General features: G+C 47.9%; 1 protein-coding gene across 1 annotated transcript in view; it reads left to right on the forward strand.

Moving 5' to 3' along the window:
* Positions 1–22,006, forward strand: part of TRIM71 (tripartite motif containing 71) — a 351,600-nt gene that overhangs the window by 285,072 nt on the left and 44,522 nt on the right. Inside the window, exon 3 of the mRNA XM_085630588.1 lies at positions 13,556–13,690. Within this exon, the coding sequence (XP_085486714.1) occupies positions 13,556–13,690 (135 nt within the window). The remainder of the gene's footprint in view (positions 1–13,555; positions 13,691–22,006) is intronic.

Consider the following 22,006-nt stretch of genomic DNA (forward strand, 5'->3'; position numbering starts at 1 on the left):
TCTACTGTGTCCAAGTATTCCTTGATGCGCTTGGCATCAGACAAGGTACACCTTTAGAATGATACATACCCTGCAAATGCCTCCACAATGTCCCTGTCTGTCGATTTAGGCAGCCCTGCACTCATCAGTGATATGCCACACTCAGCGGGCCTCCACTTCCCTCTTGCTCAACCATGCTAGCAACTTACTCTCCTTGTTCCTGACATCGTACAGGCGATGTGGTGCTGCTGACTTGCGTTTCTCTGCCTCTCCCTACACCAGATTGCGGTATTCCATACGGTGCACCTCAATTCTGCAGATTAGCTGTGGGTCCACCCGAGCTCCTCTCGGGGGGAGGGAGAGGGGTGTTCCTCAAAGTGTAGCAGCTGGCGCACAGTTTCCTCCATCTCCTCAATCTCTCGCTGCTTTTTGCGCTTTTATGTTCTGTGCCCGATCTCTGAGGTCTTCCTTTTAGGCCTCCCAGAAAACTATTGTGGAGTCCACAGACCCCTTGTTTTACATGAAATAGAGTTCCGTATAAATCTGGAGCTCCCAGGCAACTTCCACGTCCAGCAAGTCCCATGCATTTAGTATCCAGTCTGCGCCCAAGGTTGATGCTTCACACCCACCGTAATCCACAGAGGCGAGTGGTCAGACAATCTGGATGCCAAGTTTTCAGCCCTGTCCACTGTAGCGACCTCACCAGCTTGGGTAAATATGTAATCAATCCTGTAGAAGACCCTTTGTGCCCCCGAGAAATATGAATAACCTCTCCATCCCCCGGATGGTGGCGCCTCCATAGGCTTGAGAGACCCTATGTGGCCACGAATCGTGCCCAAGGGCAAGCCTAGGGGGACCACAGTTGTTCCATAGCAGTCAAAAATCAGGGCCACATCATTGAAATCCCCACCCACGATGTGGAAGGAGGAATCCGTTTCCAGGAGTATGGCTGCTACTTTTTCTATTGTGGGTGCTTGTAACCAAGGGGGGGAGGGGGCGTAGGCGCTTATCAGAGTGATTTCTGTTCTTCCCCCAAAGTTGCAGAACCCTCTACATAGCTCCTGTTCTGATCCACCCAGGTCCCCGTCATCTGAAACAGACTACTCTTTTTAATCAGTAGGTCAACCCCTTGGAACCAGAAGTGAACCCTGCTTGCACTAAAGTTGTGTTTGTTCTCCAACCCAAGAAGCTGTACTGGGTCCCCAACAGATGCGTCCCCTGAAGATGGACTGTGGTGGGCTTTAAGCACTGTATATATTGCGTGGCCATGTCCCATTTAACCTTGTTACCCGGTCTTTTAACATTCCATGATAGGCCAGTCATATGACGGTGTCTTATCATGACGTTGAGAGGGGGGGCCCCTTCTGACGCCCGAGTATACCTTGATCATAGTCTCCTGCCACCTCCAGGGTGAAATCCGGTTGCACTTCTATGTGCTACATCCCTCCATTCTGGTTCTTCCCCATCTCTGCCGTTCAGCCAGCTCCTGGGTCTTGCCCATCGGACACCACCTCCCTGGTTCCGGTCGACTCAGCGCCATACCAGCGGTCTATCCAGTCCCATGCGTCCTCCGGGGGGGTCAAAGAAGTGAGAGCGGCCCTCTCCCAACACCTTCAGTTTTGCCGGGTGTAGGAGCATATATAGAAAGGAAAATGCTACTTACCCAGTAAGCATCTGTTTTTGGCATGAAGAGCTGTAGATTCACATGCTTTGCATAGTCCTGCCATCTAGTGTTGGGTCGGGATGTTTGTAAGTTGTTTTTCTTCGAAGAAGTCTTTCCAGTCACGAGGTAGGCGGCGACTCCTTTCGATGATAGTGCACATGGGCATCAACTCCATTGTTGGATTGTTTTCCCACAGAGGGTGAAAATGGAGTTAGTAAGAGTAGAATAGAGATGTCCATGCATATGTATCTAAGTGAGATAATACTGAAACAGGTACCTGGGGAGGTGGGTGGGCGCATGTGAATCTACAGCTCTTCATGCCAAGAACAGATGCTTACTGGGTAGGTAGCATTTTCCGTTCGAGTCATGTGAGCTGTAGATCACATGCTTTGAATAGACTATACAGCAGTAATCTCCCAAAGTGTTGGCTAATCTGTAGCTGTTGCTGTCGTTTGAAAAAGTGTACGAAGAACTGCCTGGCCTGCATTAGCTGGTTGTCTGGACAACACATCTACACAATAGTGTTTTGTAAATGTGTGTGGTGTAGACCATGTTGCTGCTTTACAGACTTCACCTATAGGGATGTTCTCTAAAGAAAAGCCATAGAAGACCCTAGTTTGCGGGTGGAATGCACTCTAGGGGGAATTGGTTAAGTCCTCTTTGCTTTTGCATAGCATGTCTGAATACATTTAACTGTCCACCCTGCAATACCTGATTTTGAAATGGGATTGCCTTTGTGTGGTGGAGAAAAAGCAACAAAGAGTTGTTTATTGTTACGAAAAGGTTCGGTCCTTTCCATGTAATATAACCGTGCTTGTTTTATGTCTAAAGTGTGTAGAGCTCGTTCTGCCACTGAATCTGGTTGAGGGAAGAACACAGGTAACTCAACAGATTGGTTGATGTGAAAGGCAGATACCACTTTGGGTAAGAATTTGTAGTTAGTGCGAAGAACCACTTTGTTTTGGTGGATTTGGAAAAAAAGGTTCTTCTATGGTTAGTGCCTGAAGCTCACCCACTCTCCTGAGTGAAGTAATAGCAATGAGGAAATCAACTTTCCGAGTGAGAAATTGCAGTTTGCATTTATGCACTGGCTCAAATGGTGGACCCATTAGTCTGGTAAGGACAATATTAAGGTTCCACACAGGGGCAGGTGGAAGTCTTGGTGGAATAACTCTTTTGAGTCCCTCCATAAAAGCCTTTATAACCGGTACTATGAAGGTAAGCCGCTATTGCAGCAAGATGTAAACGTATGGATGTGGACGCTAGACATGTTTGCTGTAAATGAAGCAAATAACAAATAATTTTCTGAACGGAAGCATCTAAAGGGTAGATATGGTTGTTGTTACAATATATAACAAACCACTTCCATTTTGCTGAATAACAAGCTCTTTTAGTAGGCCTTCTGGCCTCTTTAATGATATTCATACAGTCTGGTGGTAGATTCAGATAATCAAACTCTGTGATTTAGGGGTGCCAGATCGCAAGGTTGAGATGTGTGGGATCTGGATGTCTTATCTCTCCATGGCACTGCGTGAGGAGACTGGATGTGAGATGTAGTTTTTGAAGAGGAACTACTCAAGAGTTCCATCAGGGTAGTGAACCAGGGTTGACAAGCCCATGTAGAAACTACCAGGATTAGCCTGAGGGACGTTTGCCTGAGCTTCTGAACCACTAGTGGAATGAGTAGAAGAGGTGGAAAAGCGTAGGCAAATATCCCTGACCAGTTTGTGCATTGCCTTTGGATAATGGGTGTGGATACCTGGAGGCGAAGCTTGGGCATTTTGCATTTAGGTGTGTGGCGAACAGATTGATATGTGGGAAGCCCCACATTTGAAAAAACAGGAGGAGTACTTGACGGTGAAGTTCCCACTCGTGAATCTGTTTTCTTTGCCTGCTGAGCAGATCTGCGATCTGATTGTTTACCCCTGGGAGGTGTTCCGCCAGGAGATACATTTTGTGATGTATGGCCCACCTCCAAATGGCTCGTGCAAGGTGTGACAGTTGGAGAAAGTGTGCCCCCCACCCTCCCTGTTTCTGTATGTAATACATGGCTGTCATGTTGTAAGTGCGTACCAGGACAGCTTTGCCCAGAAGGTGAGTCTGTAAGGCTTTCCAAGCTAGAAATACTGTTAGCAGCTCTAGATGATTTATTTGAAGTTGTTTTTACTTTTGACTTCACAGGCCTTGAATTGTGAGTTTGGAGATGAGCGCCCCAACCAGTGAGCAATGCGTTTGCTGTTAGTACTGTCTGTGGAACCGGGTTGATGAAGGGCCGCCCTTTGGATAGATTTTGTGGATTCCACCACTGCAAAGAGCGATGAATGCGTCCGTCCACCAACACTAGATCTACCAATTGACCCTGAGATTGGTTCCACTGATGTGCTAAACATTCCTGAAGGGTACGCTTTTAAAGTCTTGCATAGGGAACTATCATGATGCAAGCCGCCATCCTTCCTAGTAGCTGCATAAATACTCGAGCTGGTAATGAGGGATTGGGCTGAAACTGTGAAATGAGAGCCTGAATATTGCGGATCCTGACAGGATTGGGACAGGCTAGGGCTTTCTGTGTATCAAGAGTGGCTCCCAAGTAATTTTGCGTGTTGGAGGGTTGGAGCTGGGACTTCAACAGATTTACTGTGAATCCCATTTCGTGCAGTAATTTTCCTGTTTTGTGAGTGTGCTGTAGACACTCTGTGCGAGAACTGGCCTTGATGAGCCAGTTGTCCAAGTATGGGAAGACATGAATGTTGTATTTGCAGGTGAGCAGCGACTACTGCCAGGCATTTGGTGAATACTCTGGGAGCAGTGGTGACTCCGAAAGGAAGCACTTTGAACTGGTAATGTTGTCCCGCGACCACAAACCTGAGATACTTGCGGGGAGTATTGGAATATGGAAGTATGCGTCCTTTAAGTCTAAAATAGACAGAAAGTCGCCTTGTTGAAGGAGCAGGAACACTTGTTGCAGTGTCACCATGTGAAAATGATCTGATTGAATATAGAGATTTAGGTTTCTCAGGTCTAGTATAGGCCTGAGAGAGCCGTCCTTTTTGGATATAATAAAGTATAGGCAGTATACGCCCAACCCTTGATGTTGTAATGGTACGGGCTCTATAGCTCCCTTTTGCAGAAGAGAGTGAACCTCTTGTTTGGGAAGGTGCAGATGCTCTGGTGACATTTTGTGTGATCGTGGAGAAATGTTTGGGGGATGGTCGGTGAGCTCCAGGCAATAACCAGATTGGATAATTTCTAGGACCCGTCTGTCTGAAGTTATTGTATTCCAGACAGGAAGAAAATGAGAGAGACGTCCCCCGACAGCAGTGGAATGATCGGGGGAGGGAAAGGCAAGTCACTGTTTGTTTGTTTGCTGCAGAGGGAAGTACGGGTTGTGTTACCTTTACCTCTTCCCATGCCATTATTGCCTCGAAATCCTCCTCTAAAGTAATCTCTTGAAGAGGGTGAATTATTGTTGCCTCTATATGAAGTGGCGGCATTGTCTGTGGAGATATTCTTTGAACCCCCCCGATAGAAAGAGCAGCGAAAGGAACCCCGATTGGATGGGGTCTGCAAAGCTCCCATGGATTTTGCAACATCTAAGTCTTTCTTCATCTTTTCCAGAGAAGTGTCTACCACAGGCCCAAATAAGGTGTTCCTTATCAAAGGGTAGGTTTAAAATAGGGGCCTGGACTTCGGGTTTAAACCCTGAAATTCTGAACCAGGAATGCCTTCTTAACAGAACACTGGTGTTGACAGCGCGAGCAGCAGTGTCCGCTTCGTCTAAAGCGCACCTTATGGAAGTGTTAGAAATACGTTTTCCTTTCTGAATTAAGTCATGCGCCTTAGATTTGTGTTCATCTGGCAAGAACTGGATCAATTGTTCCAATTAGTCGTAGTGAGCCCTGTCGTATCTCGCTAAAAGAGTGTTGGCAATACGCCAATGATTGGCTGCCTGTGCAGCTACTCTTGCCTGAGGCATCTATGAGTTTGGATTCTTTGTCAAGAGGAGGGGCATCTCCTGTTGCTTGTGAGTTTGCTCTTTTGTTGAGCGTTAAAAACCACTGGGGAGTCTAAGGGAAGTTGACCCTTGATGTAGACTGGGTCAGTAAGTGCAGGTTTAATTTTTGAAATCCTTGAAAACATCGTCTGCGTGTTTAAGCATACCCTTAAGCATGGTCAGTGTATGAGTTGCTCTTTGAGAAGAACTTAAAGTCTTAAAGAGAAAATCCTCTTCAAGAGCCTCTTTATGAAGCTGAACTCTGTGATATTGAGCAGCCCTATAGATCAACTCTATGTACCCTACATTGTTGTCTGGCGGAGAGGGTTTTGAAGGGTATAGAACTGGGGCATTATCAATGTTAGGGTCTGTATTGTAATCAGTCCATGGATAAGGAATAATGTCATCTGGGGCATCCCCATCATCCTTGTGGTCGGGTGACTGGTGGTGGTGAATTTGTAGGTGTAATTAGCAAATTTGGGTCGTGGCGAAAGAGGCGGAGCAGAAGGATTAGTACCCACATATTTTGGTCTCGGTCTGACGAAAGCAGCGCATGCGCTGCTCTCGTCATACGAGGGCTTCTTGGAATCAATACGATTCCAGAAGCTCGCTTTCTGCTCTGCCCGTGTTTTGCATTGGTGAGCGTCATTTTGCGTCACCAATTATTCAAAACCGGGTGTTCTGATTGTCCAGGAGGGTTTTTAGTCACTCCTGGTTACCACGCTGTCTCCTTTTGTCCCCGCCCACCTGGTTTGCATCTTTTACTGGCGGCGGGAGACAGTGTCTCCTAATTAGCCGCTACGCACTTTTTTGTTATCATTCGGCTTTGGCAAAGGCAGCGGCGTGTTTATTTTTGCATCGCGCTTTCAGTTAAAGTGAAAGCGCGATGCAATTATAAACAAGTGACTGCCTTTGCCAAAGCCGAGAGCTTGTTTATTAAGCCATGCACGTGGGTTAGAGCTGTCGTGCTTGTATCTCTGCTGGTACAACTTTCCTACAAACCGAACACCCTCTTCGTTCCCAACCACTCTGCAAAATCGCTCACTTAGTTTGATACAGACTAAACACCATGTTAGCTTAGTAATTGTAAAGATGAGGAGGTTAAAGGGGCTCGCACGGACTTGGGATTTTTGGTTGGTAGCCCCTCGAGAACACAAGAACAGAGCGTCCCTTTTCCAGTCAGTTATCTGATTGAAAAAAAGCGATTTTTCTAAACATATAGGGGGCATTGCTTTAAGTTGTGTGCTTAACAGTCTGAAAAAGACATTAAGCCCATGTGAAGTAGTTATTTTAAATATAAACTTTGCGCCTCAAACGTGTCCACTTGCCTGTATGTAGTGTGACCTTTGAAACCGCGAAATGCCGCAGCGCGTCACACATCGAGAAATTAAACTTAGAAGTTTTACGTCATTTTGTGCAAGTTTTGTTAAAAATGCCGAAAACATTATTCCAATTTCCGACAAGCAGTCCTTAAAGCACAGCCAAAAATGTGTTTTATTCCTAAAAAAAAAAAACCGACCTTCTCTGTAATGTAAAAACTGTTTAATATTGCCTACTTTGAAAAACGAATCCCCTATGTGCTGTTTTCCAGTTTCTGTCCACTACTTGTGGGATCATGATGTACTTACCGCATACCCAATCACTTTTGCCTCAGAACTTCAAAATTATTTCCATGTTGCATATGATTGCACAATACTGAAGCACACTGCAAATGCTACACATTCAAAGTTTTAATGTCTCGTTTTATACACAGGAGTTAACATCTCCCTGCAGCGCAGTGTAATCTTCCCCCTATTCTGGGAGAAATGGGAAGAGAGCGAGAACTATCTGTTCAGGATCACATGTGTAGTCAAATTGAGAAGCTGAGATTAGATCTCGAGTCTCCTCGTCCACCAGCGCACAATTTTCCCACCACCTAAAGCCTCGAGTACAGTCCGCTCATCTGAAGGGACCAATGAAACTGTAAAATGGCCGTCGTTGACGTGGCTTATTTCCGCGCCTCCCGTCCGGCAGGTGAGGGCGGCCGGAGTCCAATGGAAGTTCAGACAGGTGTGATGGTATTCCCGCTCCTGGTAATTCATTCAGAACTGTTTGTAAGCCTGCAGAGTTAAACAAAGCAACTGTGCAGCCTTTCGGGCGCGTCCTAAATAAGCCCCCATTAACTAAGGAGGATGATCATATTGTTTGCACAGATCCCAAAAGCAAACCAGCATTGGCAGAGCCAATAGCGCTCGCCTGTGCGAGAGCAATTGGCTTTGTCAGCGTTTAAGCCATGACACGATCCGATCCCCCCCTCCCCTCCCGCAGACACAGTTTGTGAGCTTATCGCAGCTGCACCCGAAAACCTCACAGGTCTTGTAAAGAGCACCAAACTACTCACACAAGGTGAAATTCATATGTGTCGGCTCGGGTCGGTGAGAATACGTGATTTGCCCAGAATCACACAATGTGGAGCTGATGCAGGGTCCCAAACCTGTTTAACTTGTTCCAAACTCGTCAGTACACATCTTCGACGGCATGGTTGTTTGTGCGCAAATACAAATGCATAAGCTGTTATGTTTAGCAAAGTTATTGTATACCAGCACAATCAAAGGCTGAATTTAAGAATAAGAACAACGGCCAGAGCTGCTGACTTTAGAACTGGGGAACCAGGTTCGAGTCTCGGCGTGGGCTCGAGCATCCTGTGATTTTGGGCAAATCACTTAATCTCCCCTTGCCTACCAAAAAGGAATGTGTCCTTGAGTAACGTAACTGGTGCTCAAGTAAAGTGCTCCAATACCTTTGGGTCAAGTTAGCGCTATAAAAATCTGCTAAAAATAGAGTCACCCTACCGCTGCCTTTTATCTCCAGCCAGTATGTGTACTCTTGGGGGCAGGGTGAGGACCTCGTGTTAACTGGCTGGTCTTAACACATATTCACACAAAACCACAGCCAAGCGATCTGACCCCGCCATGTTTGTGTTTGGAGCAAAACAATTGCGTTTCCGTGTATTACTTGCGCGAAGCAGTCAATGCTCTGCTCCCGTGGTGAAGCACCAATGTTTGGGTTGTTTTTAGGTCTCGACTGGCGTGAGCAGCACATGTTAGCACTGTGAAGTTACCCTGAAGTGATGCGCAGCGCTACATGCAACTCCTGCATAAATAAATGAGTAGGTGCTACACACCATGAAAATGCAACCTTCATTATGCAGTGCAAAGGTTATATGTTGATTCTCACAACCCACGATCAAAAATTAAAATACTAATTTAAGAAAACAGTGTAGCCACTTGTTGTGTTAACATGAGCCCAAGGCGCTAAGTGAGGGTGTTTGCATTAACGCAGCTATGCTAGTCAGCCCAGGAGGGGTGGCTCTGATGGAAAGGCGGTTCTTTGTAAGAATGCTCCACACATGCCACAAACCTGTGTATTGTTCACTGACAGGTGTTTGTTAGCCCTGGAGTATATTTAATTAGAAGATTGGCAGAGGCCGCCCCCAAAGATGGGGCTCAGGGGGTTAAAAGGACTGTGCAGCCCTTGCAAAATGTGCCTTCGTGGGGCAGTGCACGGTAATAAAACTGCGGCCAAGTATTCCCACAAAAAAGACGAACACATGGCTGATGTAAATTTATTCATAAAGGTATATGTGGGATTTGTACGAATTGGAGTGGACCAAGTGTGGGGGCTATGCACCACTTTGCTCTTTCCACTCATGGCCTGACTCCAGTGATCACATCCTTGAACACAAAGCCTGCCATATGTGTTTTGACTGAAGTAAATGCACATTTACAAGTGTGCTGCTTTTCAACTGCACCCCTGTGTGTGTCTGAAAAGGTGGTTATTTAGGGTGTGTGCAAAGAAGATTTTCATAATAAATGCACTGACTGCAGTAGTGGCAAATGTGTATTTATTTATGCCAGTTGTTTGAGAGGAGCTTGTGTAAGAGCACCTTAATTCAAGGGGTCATATTTTGAAAGGGTCAGTGTAGTGGCCAGGGTTCAAAAGACATACAGTCCACCAAAAAAGACAAATAACTGTGACCTCTGGTTTGTCCTAGTAAGGCACTGGGGAGCGTGATATATACTTTAAAATTGCATATTGTGTAAGCTGGGATGTAAACCCATCCATGAGTCTGCAACCATTGCCTGTAATCTCTACCCTTATGGTATTTCGTTGCCAGTGTTGGCAAAGTAATACAAATGCAAAAACAACAGTTGATGGACAGAATGCAGAACAATGTCATACATTCACCCCAGTACAGAGATCTGGGCCTAAATTCATTGTTTTTTTGCTCACCATGCCGTTCCAGTTTGAACCCAGTCATTTGCAAATCATTCTTGACCCTGTGCCTCATGGGAACAGTCCAGCCCGAACTGCCAAACCAGGTCCTCCCTGGACTGGAAACAAGCATCCTAGGACTGGTTTCGGGGTTTCACCCCTCTTCAGCCAGGATAGCGTGATTCCAGTGGCATGGAGAGCACGGGACCCACGTCTAGGCATACCTTTCCCACTCGGGGTGACAAATGCAACAACAACAGTTGATGGACAGAATGCAGAACAATGTCATACATTCACCCCAGTACAGAGATCTGGGCCTAAATCCATCGTTTTTTTGCTCACCATGCCGTTCCAGTTTCAACCCAGCCATATGCAAATCATTCTTGACCCTGTGCCTCATGGGAACAGTCCAGCCCGAACTGCCAAACCAGGTCCTCCCTGGACTGGAAACAAGCATCCTAGGACTGGTTTCGGGGTTTCACCCCTCTTCAGCCAGGATAGCGTGATTCCAGTGGCATGGAGAGCACGGGACCCACGTCTAGGCATACCTTTCCCACTCTGGGTGACAAATGCAACAACAACAGTTGATGGACAGAATGCAGAACAATGTCATACATTCACCCCAGTACAGAGATCTGGGCCTAAATCCATCGTTTTTTTGCTCACCATGCCGTTCCAGTTTCAACCCAGCCATATGCAAATCATTCTTGACCCTGTGCCTCATAGGAACAGTCCAGCCCGAACTGCAAAGTAATACACATATAGGGCCTCATTTACAAGATTTGGATGCTGGGGAGCGCAGTAAGTCACTTTGCTGCGCTGCCCTGCACCAAAAGAAAAGGAAGCTAAATACATGTAAGGTCCCAAAGGCAAGACCGATTGCATTGCAAATGCTTGTTCTTTTTAAGGGGAATGTGATAAGCTTCCTCTGTTTCTGACTTGCGTTTATCTGGCAATTTTGCATGAATATGTCCAGTTTTGGGATTAATAACAAGTTCTTTTTCTTTCGGGTCCGTGTTGGAAGGTGGGTCTTTGAGACTAGGCTCCTTGGATGGAGGAGGAGCTGTTTTGTCTCTCGGTGCCAGAATTTTCGGTGTTGAAGGTTTCTGTGCAGAGATGTTCGGATTCGAAAATTTAGGTTTCAGTCCCGAAGGGATAGTTACAAGGACGTGTTTGGATTTCGACGCCGAAGGTTTTGGTTCGGTGCCCGAATGGGGCCGAGACTGTCCTGAGCCGGAAGGCTTTGGTGTGTGTTTCGGTGCCCAGCCCGAAGGCGTGGCATTTGAAACGTTATCTTGGTGCCAACCTTGGCTCAAAGGCAGAGACTGGACCGGAGTTTTTTTCTTGGGCATAGTTTGGGGCAGGGGAGTATCATTACTCACGGGACCCTGGCCCTGCGGGATCTATTCTTTCATATCGGCTTCGGATACAGAGATGTGTTCTTCTTCCTCGGCTCCTTGTGCGTCGAAGATCTCATGGTCTGAATCTTCTCCAAAGAGATCTGGAGCGGAGCTGTTATGATGTTGGTGCATTCAGTGATGTCAAGCCCGACGGTCGCGGAGCGTCTTCTTGGATCGAAAAGATTGGCACGCGTCGCAGTCCTGTAGTCGTGTTCTGGGGACAGACACAAATTGGACACTTCGTGCATATCGGTGCGTGGCTACTTAGTGCAGGACCCAGGACAGAATTTAAATGGAATCCGTTCCACCGACTGCAAGCTGACCCGACGTGGCTAGTTTCCGATCGAAGATTTCTGAGTTGATACGATACATGGCGAATGGGAAACCAGGTCGAATAACAATATTGTCGAGGGTAGTGGATTGTGCACCGAAGGGAACACGAGAAACTGTGTAGAACCGGAGCACCGCAACTCACTTCTGAACCTGATGGCGGAAAAAACAATCTAACAATAGAGTCGATGCCCATGTGCACTATCACTGTAAGGAGGAGTCACCTACCTTGTGACTGGAAAGATGTCTTCAAAGAAAAACTACTTGCAAACATCTAGACCCAACACTAAATGGCAGAGGTATGCAAAGCATGTGATCTACAGCTCACATGCCTCGATCATTAAGTGATTGAAGTTTCTGTTCAACAGCCAGGAAATACTTCCTTTGGGCCTGGAGCCTGCGTGTGTATTTGGGGAATATTCGCATCCTGCTCCCTTCAAATTTGGTGTCCTCTTTCTTTCTAGCTCACTAAAATACAGTGTCTTGGTCCCTATAGTTAAGTATTTTAGCAATGACAGCCCTAACAGGGACTCCTGGCAGAGGAAGGATCAACGCTCTGTGCGCTCTTTCAATCATGAAGAAGTCTGACAAGGCCCCATCACCCATTAATCCGGTGAGCCATCACTCGAAGAGCTCTGTGGCCTCGCACTCCACCCCCTCCAGGAACCCCACAAAGTGCAGATTACAATGCCTGGATCCCCCTTCTGTCTCCTCAAGGCGCTCATCAAAGCGATTAGCTTGCCCTGACAAGGTGTGCACCAAAGGTGTCAGTGTCTTTACCTTTTGTGTCAGCGCCTGCACCGTTTCCTCGGTCTCTTTGGAGAGCTCAGACTCCCGGAAGATCTGCACGCAGCAGGTTGACCTCAATGGGGATATAGTTAATTTTATGCTCCAGGACCTGCTTGGCGCGCTCTGCAAAACTGAGGGTTCCATCCAGCAGTCTGGGAAGCACATCTCTGCTCCACCCCTGCTGCAGCGGTCTTACCATAACCCTTTAAGAGCTCCATGCGTAGTTGCTGAGATTTTCGCACAGCCTTCCCTCACACCATACTGGAGCCCGAGTCAATCACAGCGAGTCCGAACCTCTAGTGTCGAAGAGGGCCCCTCGCCATCCAGACACTATAGGCAGTGGCCCACGGGGTGCCTTGTAGTTCAGACTCGACTGCACTGCATCGCCCTTGTGTCCGGGGGCAGATAAGGAGAGGAAGCCAGAGTCCCCACGTCTCAGTCCAGGGCACTACGTGTCCATAGGGTTCTTTTTTCGGGGCTTCAGAGTCCCCTCACCTGGCCAGGCCCCTATATTGACACACCTTCAGTGCGGGGCAAGCCTTCGTTTCCAACCCTCTGGGCCGGTGACTCATCCACGCCCAAGGGTTGTTGAGGGAGGCGCCGCCTGAACCTCTGACCCGATCGCCCCAGGCCCAGTGGCAAAATGCGTAGTGGCGGCTACCCCGTCAGGTATATAAAATAGGTCTCAATTTATTTCTATTTAGTTTCATATCCCCAGGTCTTCTCTTCCCACGTCCTGAGTCAACACATCCCTCTTTAATCACACATCATCCAAACTAAGTTTTTGGTGTAACCTACACCTGCAACTCCTGCCTCTCTGTCCACTTTGTTATATAATTTTGCCCTCTAGCAGTGTCCATGTACGCAGTGTTTTGCCGTTCCAGAGTTTGTTCCATCTGGGCTTTGCCCCCAGCTGCTTATCTCCCTCAGCCCTAAATTTTCCCAACCCTGATCTTTACCCTGTAACCAAGTTATGGATTGGGAAGATGTGTTGCATGACATGGTCTGGTAAATGGTGATGTAAATTAGTCAAGTAGCCTACTGTACAACAGGGTCGATCACCGAGCATAAATTGTGTCTTGAAACTGAATATATTTGTTTTTTCATGTGATTTGCACCATTTTAATGTGTGTACTGAATCTTTTTCAGCTGAGCATCGAGCAGGCCCAAGCTGTTGCAGAACAAGTAGAAATAAAAGCCAAAGTCGTTCAGTCTGAGGTCAAAGCTGTAACTTCCAGACACAAAAAAGCGCTTGAAGAAAGGGAGTGTGAGCTTCTTTGGAAGGTAAGCAGGTCTTTAGGGTTATTTCTCTCTTGTGAAAAAGATTAACTGGTGGAATCTATAATTCTTTGCAAATTATCAAAAGACTTATTCTGCTAGAACCTTTTGCCTCCAAACCCTTGCCCACATGAATGCTGGCATCTCCCAGGATATATGTCAGGGTTCATCTTTCCTCGTTTCAACATCTGATCTACTTATCCCTTTGCCTGGACTGATTCAATACTTCAGTCTTATCATGTTGCGCTGCACTGATGCCACAGAGAAGACTTGCAGCAGCCAAACTGATTGGCAACATTCCATAGTTCAAGAATCCATCGATCATGAATGCAGCCCCGGGAGGAGGTCCCTCAGCTATTGGCCAGCTTGTCATGTCACGTGGCCCCCAGGGCTCCATGCGCCAGACACCACCGCATCTCAATGCCAAGCACATCAGTCCAGGCAATAGAGTTTCTCCCCAACCCGCAGGAGCGAAAGGAGTACGCCCTTTCCTGCGAACAGTTGCAGTATTCAGCCTGCAGGGTCCACCGCTGTCTGCAGCATTACTACAGGTGGGTCGCCACCTTCAAAGGCGAAGTCTTCAGAGATCGATGTCATTGAGTGCTCTGGCGAATGACTGCTCTCCGATTCAGAGAGTCTCTGTGCTGTAAGCTCCGCCGCTGCCTAGAGCGCTGCAGCTCTGTCCTTGTCTGTTTGATATCTGTTCAGCTTTTTGAGCGTTTCTCTGTGGTTGGCGCGGATCTGGCGATTCTTTGTTTTGCGCTGTGTCGCAGAGTCCATTTTCACTCCACTGGCGTGCCGCACTGTGTTCTGTAGGATGCTTGCCACTCCCAGAGCTCAGCTGGTTCAGTGTAGAAATGCATGGTATCTTCAAGAATAAATTTAAATTTAGTCAGAAACATCGGGGAGTATCATAGACCTGCTGCACGAAGTGCCTTTTTAACTTTCATAAATGAATCTTTCTTGGCTTGCGCAGCAGCCGTGTAATTCATGAACAGGGACACCCAGCTGCTCCCCATGTGAAGCGGGCTCCTTACGCTTGCGCCCTGCTGCAGAACATCTCTGTCCCTGTAGTGAAGCAGCTTGGCCACTATGGGCGCCTGGGTGGGTGACCCAGGTTGGGGAGCCGAGCAGACACATGAAACACACTTTCTAGTGCAAAGAAGAGTGACAACTGCCTCAGGCTACCTCTTCAGAGAGCCTCCCTTCAATTATGTTACCATATCACCAGCTTCAGCACCCTTGGGGAGACCCGCTATCCTGATGCTGTTTCGTCTGCTGCTCCCCTCCGCATCCTCGGCCTGGCGCTCCCATCACGTGTATCTGGTAGTTCTGCCTCCTGCAGTCTCAATGCCTGCTGACCTGGCTATACCTAGTCTAGCCTTGCCTTAGCACTCTTTTTAAAAATAAAAAAGAATTAATTTCTTTATTCATTTTCATTTTTCCTTCCAAGTCAACAAGGACATTACATATGCTGTTACAGTTGTCACAAGCAACCTGGGTTACATTGTTGCTTTAATGGCTTTACAGGCAGTGATTAATGCGCATCTGTAGTCGCTGTGTTTCCCAAGTGGGTATAGTGTCACATACAGTCCATGCATGGGATCACTGTGCATGCAATGATTGAATGTGAACGCTTGTACGAGTGTTATTAGGCACCATATACTGCACATGCGGGGTGGGTGGGACTGAGGGGGTGGGAGGAAAGGGAGGAGGGAAGAAGTCAGGGAGGGAGACAATGGAGGGTGATGGGGTGCTAACTGTGTGAACATGCCCAACGAAAGACCCAGGTGATCTGATATCCATCATCTACCCATAACCCCTACTCTTTCAGGTGATTTCTCACCCATGTGGAGAGTACATTTGGTTCCATTTGAGGGGAAACTGGGATTTGAGGAAGTCTGAATGCACGTTGGTCATTGTCTCGGTTAGGAGCGCAACTTTTCCCCCCCTCAGATCTAGTGCCCTTTTCGTCTCTGATCACGGAGATTGGGGTCCTTGCCAAGCCTTCTGAAGGTTGAAAAGTATAGCATCCTATCTGGCTGGCAGCAGGGTCTTGCGAAGCCCAAGGGCTTCTTTTCGCCTCGGTGCCGCACTCTCCGCCTGCGCCCAGTTTGTGAGGGAGCAATATCACGCTTCCCGTGGTGGGGGGTGCAAGACATTTCCATTGCCTGGTTATCAGGCGCTTAGCAGTGATTAAACCTAGGTCTGTAAACTGGGACATCATTTTTTTCGCCCTATGGAATAAAGCCAGGACCCATACCGCCCATGTGTTCTCCACCGTACGTTCAGTGCAGCTTGAGAGGTTGGAAGTGACCGCTAGCCTGTAAGTGGGTAGAGCGCTGCAGCCCCATAGCATATGGATCAAGTCTGCATTTATTAGCTGGCAGCAGGGGCAGTACACCTCGGTGCGCTGAAAATATCTTTATGTTCGAGGCATATGAGCTGCTGCAGTCACATTATTGCATTAGATCGCCGCCTAGTGTTGGGTCCGGATGTTGCACGTTGTTGTCTTGGAAGAGTCTTCGAGATCTCACGAGATAGGTGACTCCTCCCCTGGACTACAGTGCACATGGACAGCTCCTCCATCGTCAGATTGTTTTTTTCCGCCATCGGGTTCGGATGTACTTCTGCGACACCCAACTTCGACTCCGAAGTTTTCAACTTTATTCACAGCAAATCAAAGTATCTCGACGGGATTGCTCTCCGGTCGATACCCTACAACTTTACAGGACTTTATTTCTCATATTTTCATCGACGCAGGCCTCCGGGCCTATCGACGCCACGCGGGCCTCGGGCCCATGGAAAGGACCCCCTTCAAAAAATGCCCCCAGTGCGGTGCTAAATACCCACACACGGATCATCACCCGGTGTGCAACAGATGTCTATCTCCGGACCATAAAGAAGAAGTCTGCTCAGCCTGCGCACTCTTCCGCTCCAAAAAGACTATCAGGAACCGGAGGGCCCATCGACAAGCGATGCATCGACAAGCAGCAGCACCGGCACCGGACGATATCTTCGACAACCCCTCGGATGCCGAGGACTCGGATGACCTACAGCTCGTCACAGTCGAAGAATCTGACTCAGATGGCCCAATCCCAGCTGGGCAGCACGTGAGTACCGATGCCCCTGTCGGGACCGAGCAAGCCGTATCTCCCTACACCAAAAATGCCTTTGGCGCCGAGAAAAACCTATACATAACCAACTCCGGCGCCGAGAGACTCGACCGTTCCCAAAAACGTCGAGCCGAAGCATCTCGAGTCGAAAACGGTCGATCCCAAGAAAAATATCGACCCGAAAAAGACTAACGACTCCAAAAAGGTCACCGAGCCTAAAAAACAGATCGAATCCAAGAAAACGGTCGATACGAAAAAGGACGTCAAAGTCAAGAAAGCTCCCGAAACGAACAAAAACAAGGTTCCCGAGCCAAACAAGTCGAAGCCGAAGCCTACAAATCCTTCGACTCCCAGTAAGAAACACCAAAAATCTTCGGTGCCGAAACCACCAAATACAGAGGAGGAGCTGTTTTATCCGGACCCTGTCGATCCAAAACAGAAAAGAATCGTCATAGACCCTAACACAGGTCATGTGGTGCTCCACAAGAGGAAAATTCCTCCTGCCTTACCCTCTCCTATTCCTCTAAAAAGGAAGGACATTGCTACTTCTCCTATTAGGCCTGTTACTCCTCCTCCTCTCTCTCCTATTCTGCCTTATGTGCCATACACGCCCCCCATGCCTCCACAACCTGATGGGGACCCAGATGAGAACCTAGATAATGATCCACAAGACCCTTATGAAGATCCTGATGACACAAACCCCAACCTGGACACATGGGGAGACCCACATTCACCAGACAATAACACACCTCTTCTAGACCCCACACCATATCCTTCAAAACCATCCCCTCCTGACGACACCATTGCATTCCATCAGTTGGTAGACAGGGATGCTAGTTTCCACGGGGTAGATATGCATGCTGACCCTATGGAAGAGGATTTCTTGCTGGACACCTTCCCAACCACAGAAAGAAGTGTACGCACATTACCCATGCTCAAAGGGGTTTTAAAACATGCACCAGAAATTTTCAAAGACCCCATTAGGGCTAGAATACTCAACCCTAGACTGGAAAAGAAATATAGAGCAGCACCCTCCGACCCTACATACATCAAGGGTCAACTACAGCTGGACTCTCTAGTAGTCGCCAATGCACGCAAAAGGGCTAACTCACAAACCACTGACGATGCTGCACCACCAGAAAAAGAGTCCAAACTACTAGAGGCATCTGGGAAAAGGGTGGCTTCACAAGCAGCCAACACCTGGAGAATAGCTAACACACAAGCATTGTTAGCTAGATCTGACAGGGCACACTACGACAAATTAGAGGAGCTGCTACAACATCTCCCTGACCCATATAAACAACAAGCAAATGACCTTATCCAGGAAGGAAAGTTCATCACTAATGCCTCAATAAAGTGTGCTCTAGATGCAGCTAACACAGCCTCTAGAACAGTCAATACAAGCGTGATGTTAAGGAGACACGCATGGCTTCGCATATCAGGTTTCAAACCTGAGGTGCAAACCACTATTCTCAATCAACCCCTTAACCAAGATTTCCTGTTCGGGCCTGAAACTGATGTCCTATTAGACAAAATGAAAAAGGATACTGACACCGCAAAATCTATGGGTGCACTGCAGTTTTATCAATCCAAACGTTCCTTTCGTAGATCCTCCTATAGAGGTACAGGAAGAGGGAATAATACACAAACCTCTCAACCTTTCCAAACTACCTCTCAAAACACATTTCACAGAGGCAGAGGAGGATATAGAGGAAACAATACTAAAGGCAGAGGTAGAGGTAACAACAACAACCGTACCTCCACCACTCCCAAACAGTGACCTCTTACACCTGCCTCCAGACCACTTAACACCAGTCGGAGGCAGATTATCACAGTTCCTACCTGTCTGGGAATCCATCACAACAGACAGGTGGGTGAAGCATTCTGGTTACTGTCTAGAACTTACATCTACCCCACCCAACATACCACCCAAACACCAATGTCAGAGGAACATACCATACTATTACAACAGGAGGTCTTAGCAATGCTACAAAAGCACGCTATAGAACCAGTTCCCCTGCAGCAACAAGGGAATGGAGTTTAATCTCTCTATTTCCTAATCCCCAAAAAAGACGACTCCCTCAGGCCCATTCTCGACCTTCGTCCCCTCAATCAATATATACACTCCGATCATTTTCACATGATCACACTCCAACAAGTACTACCACTACTACAGCAAGGTGATTTTCTCGCCACGCTAGATCTAAAAGATGCATATTTTCACATACCTATTCATCCCGCACACAGGAAATACCTCAGATTTGTAGTGCAGGGACAGCACTACCAATTCAAAGTCCTACCCTTCGGGGTAACAACAGCACCAAGGGTGTTCACAAAATGCTTAGCGGTAGTGGCAGCAGACAACATATTCATGTGTTTCCGTACCTAGACGATTGGCTGATAAAAGTCACATCACCAATGCCTACAGCACACTGTGACCACAATCCATCTATTACACAATCTGGGATTTTCCCTCAACTACCCAAAATCCCATCTACAACCCACAGCAGTATCTGGGAGCAACTATAGACTCCACAGTAGCAAAGGCTCCAGCTCCAGCCAGGATACAGAACATTCAAGCAATGATCCTAAAATTCCAACCTCAAACTCTCTTGACAGCAAGAGTGTTTATGCAACTCATAGGCATAATGGCATCTTGCATATTCATAGTCCCACATGCTCGGCTACAAATGCGTCCCATACAAGAATGCCTAGCAACACAATGGAACCAGGCTCAAGGGAAACTAAAGGACCTAGTATTGGTAGACAGTCGTACCCATCGATCTCTGCAGTGGTGGAACACACAAAACCTTTCAAAAGGACGACTGTTCCAAGAGCCAGTTCCACAGGTAGTGTTGACAGAGGACGCATCACTCACAGGGTGGGGAGCACATCTACTTCAACATACAGTGCAAGGTCTGTGGACACCGCACCAAAAAATACACCACATAAACTACCTAGAATTACTGGCAATCTTTCAAGCAATGAAGGCTTTTCAAAAACACATAGCCAACAAAACTGTCCTAGTCCGGACGGACAATATGACAGCAATGTTCTATATACAGAAACAGGGGGGGACACTCTCTGCAGCTATCACAACTAGCGCAAAGGATATGGAGATGGGCCATTCCACAAAACATCCATCTTCTAGCAGAACATCTCTTGGCAGTCCGTCTTCGGTCGCTAGTGTGTCAAAGGGTGCTAGTTGTCTGTCGCAGTAGAGGTGTACCACCGTCTGCAACTCCGCTTCTTCCCATGTTAGGAGGTCAATCCTGGTAATGCTACTGCGACCTCGCGGTGTGCCTAGTATGTGTAAAGCAGGTGCATATGGAGTGTGGCTCTTAGTAAGGGAGGGGGCCCATTTGAAGAATTCATAGGGCACTACCAACATCAGTTGTTCGGGGGTCTTACCCTGCCTCCCAGGGTGAAACAATCGCAGGATGGACAGATGGGGCCAGGCCTGTTTGTGTGTGGCCGTGTCTCCCAGGTGTTGCCCGCTCATCCACCTGGCCACCAATTGCAGTTGTGCTGCCAGGTATTAGTGTTCCATGTGAGGCACTGCAAGTCCTCCCTGGTCAATCGGTAGGTATAATTTGGGCAGCGCGACCCGGCATCTTGTGCTGTTCAAGATAAAGTCTTGTATTGTGCACTCAAAGCGGAATACGGGAGGACGGATATACAACAGTAGGTTCGTGAAGGAGTATAAAAGGCATGGCAGCACATCCTCTTTAGCAAAGCTATGCGGCCCATGACAGTTAGTGGTAGGATCCGCCAGAAGGTCATCTGTGATCGTATTGCAGTCATTGCTTGCGTAACATTCCCCTCCAGTAGGTCGTCAGCTTGGTGGTAGAGGAAGATCGCGGTTGCCATTTTATGCTTTCACCATTGATGGCCATTTCTGGATCTGAGGCAGAGGGATCAAATGGTCTTCGGCAACATTTTGGCCAGTTAACTCGTAGCCCGGACAGGGATGCAAAGTCAGTGAGGGTGTTTGCGACATAGCTTCAAGATGCCTTAATGTCTCTGACGTAAAGGCCTCTGACGGTCATCTGCATAGAGCGAGACCGAATGTGTTCCGTCTCTTAGTGGTATCCCTAATGTTGCCCCTCCTTGCCGGACGGCTGCCTCTAGCTGTTCCACAGCTAACGAGAACAAGAGTAGGGGCATCCCTGTCTGGTGCCACGTCTAATGGCCACTGGCCCCAAGTAAGGGCCTGTCTTCACTGTGGCCTGGGGGAGGGTGTATACAAGTTTAACCAGATGTAGAAAGCGATTGTCTAGGCCATATCCAAGTAGGATGCCGAATAGGTATTCCCACTCCAGCGTATCAAACACTTTTTTAGATCAAGAAGCATGCATCTTGAGTACGGCTATTGGGCGGTTGAGTACCTGGCTACACGTAAGAAGCGACGTAGGTTTAGGGAGGTGCTACGAGATGGTACAAAGCCATTTTGGTCAGTGTGCACCAGCGCGGGAACCAGGGGCCAAGCGCTCCACCAGTAGTTTTGCTCAGATCTTATAGTAGGTGTTGAGAAGTGCCAATGGGCGGTACAAGCCTAGCAGTTTAGGGTCCCTGTCTGTTTTGGGTAAGGAAACTAGCAGAGATTCCCTCTGTGTTTGTTGGAGCAATGATGCCTCTTGTGACGCCTCCTAGAGGGCCAACAGATGCGGCGCCAGCTCCGAGGCATATGCCGTGTAGTAGTCCGCCAGGAGTCCATCTGGACTGGGATCTTTCCCGGTGGTCAGCATTCTGATTGCCTCTTGGATTTCAAAGAGTGTGATCGGTTCATCTAGCTCTGCCTGCTGTTGCGTTGGGTTGATCGTGGGCAGGGGGATAGGAGATAGGAACTCTTCCAGCTTGGCCGGGTCCATGGTAACAAGCGAGCTGTATAATGTGGTATAATGTTTGATGAATTTACCATGGATCTCCTGCTGGGTGTGCAGCAGGTGGCCACTCTCTGAGCGCTGTTCGGACCGGTTGACCCAGCTGCTCTTGTCAAATCAGCCAAGCCATAAAGCAACCAGTAAGTGCGAGCAGAATGGGCGGCATAGTTGAGGCAGGCGCTTTGCACCCACGGGGCTTCCCACCACAGCAGAATCCAGACGGAGTGTCCGCCCAAGACGTCTCACCTCCTCGTCTAGTTGTTTACTGATTCCCTAGCTGAGTCCCAAGCATTGGCCACGAATAACCGCTTTGTGTGCCTCCC

Source organism: Triturus cristatus, chromosome 10 (assembly GCF_964204655.1).
Source record: "Triturus cristatus chromosome 10, aTriCri1.1, whole genome shotgun sequence".
NCBI classification, from domain to species: Eukaryota; Metazoa; Chordata; class Amphibia; order Caudata; family Salamandridae; genus Triturus; species Triturus cristatus.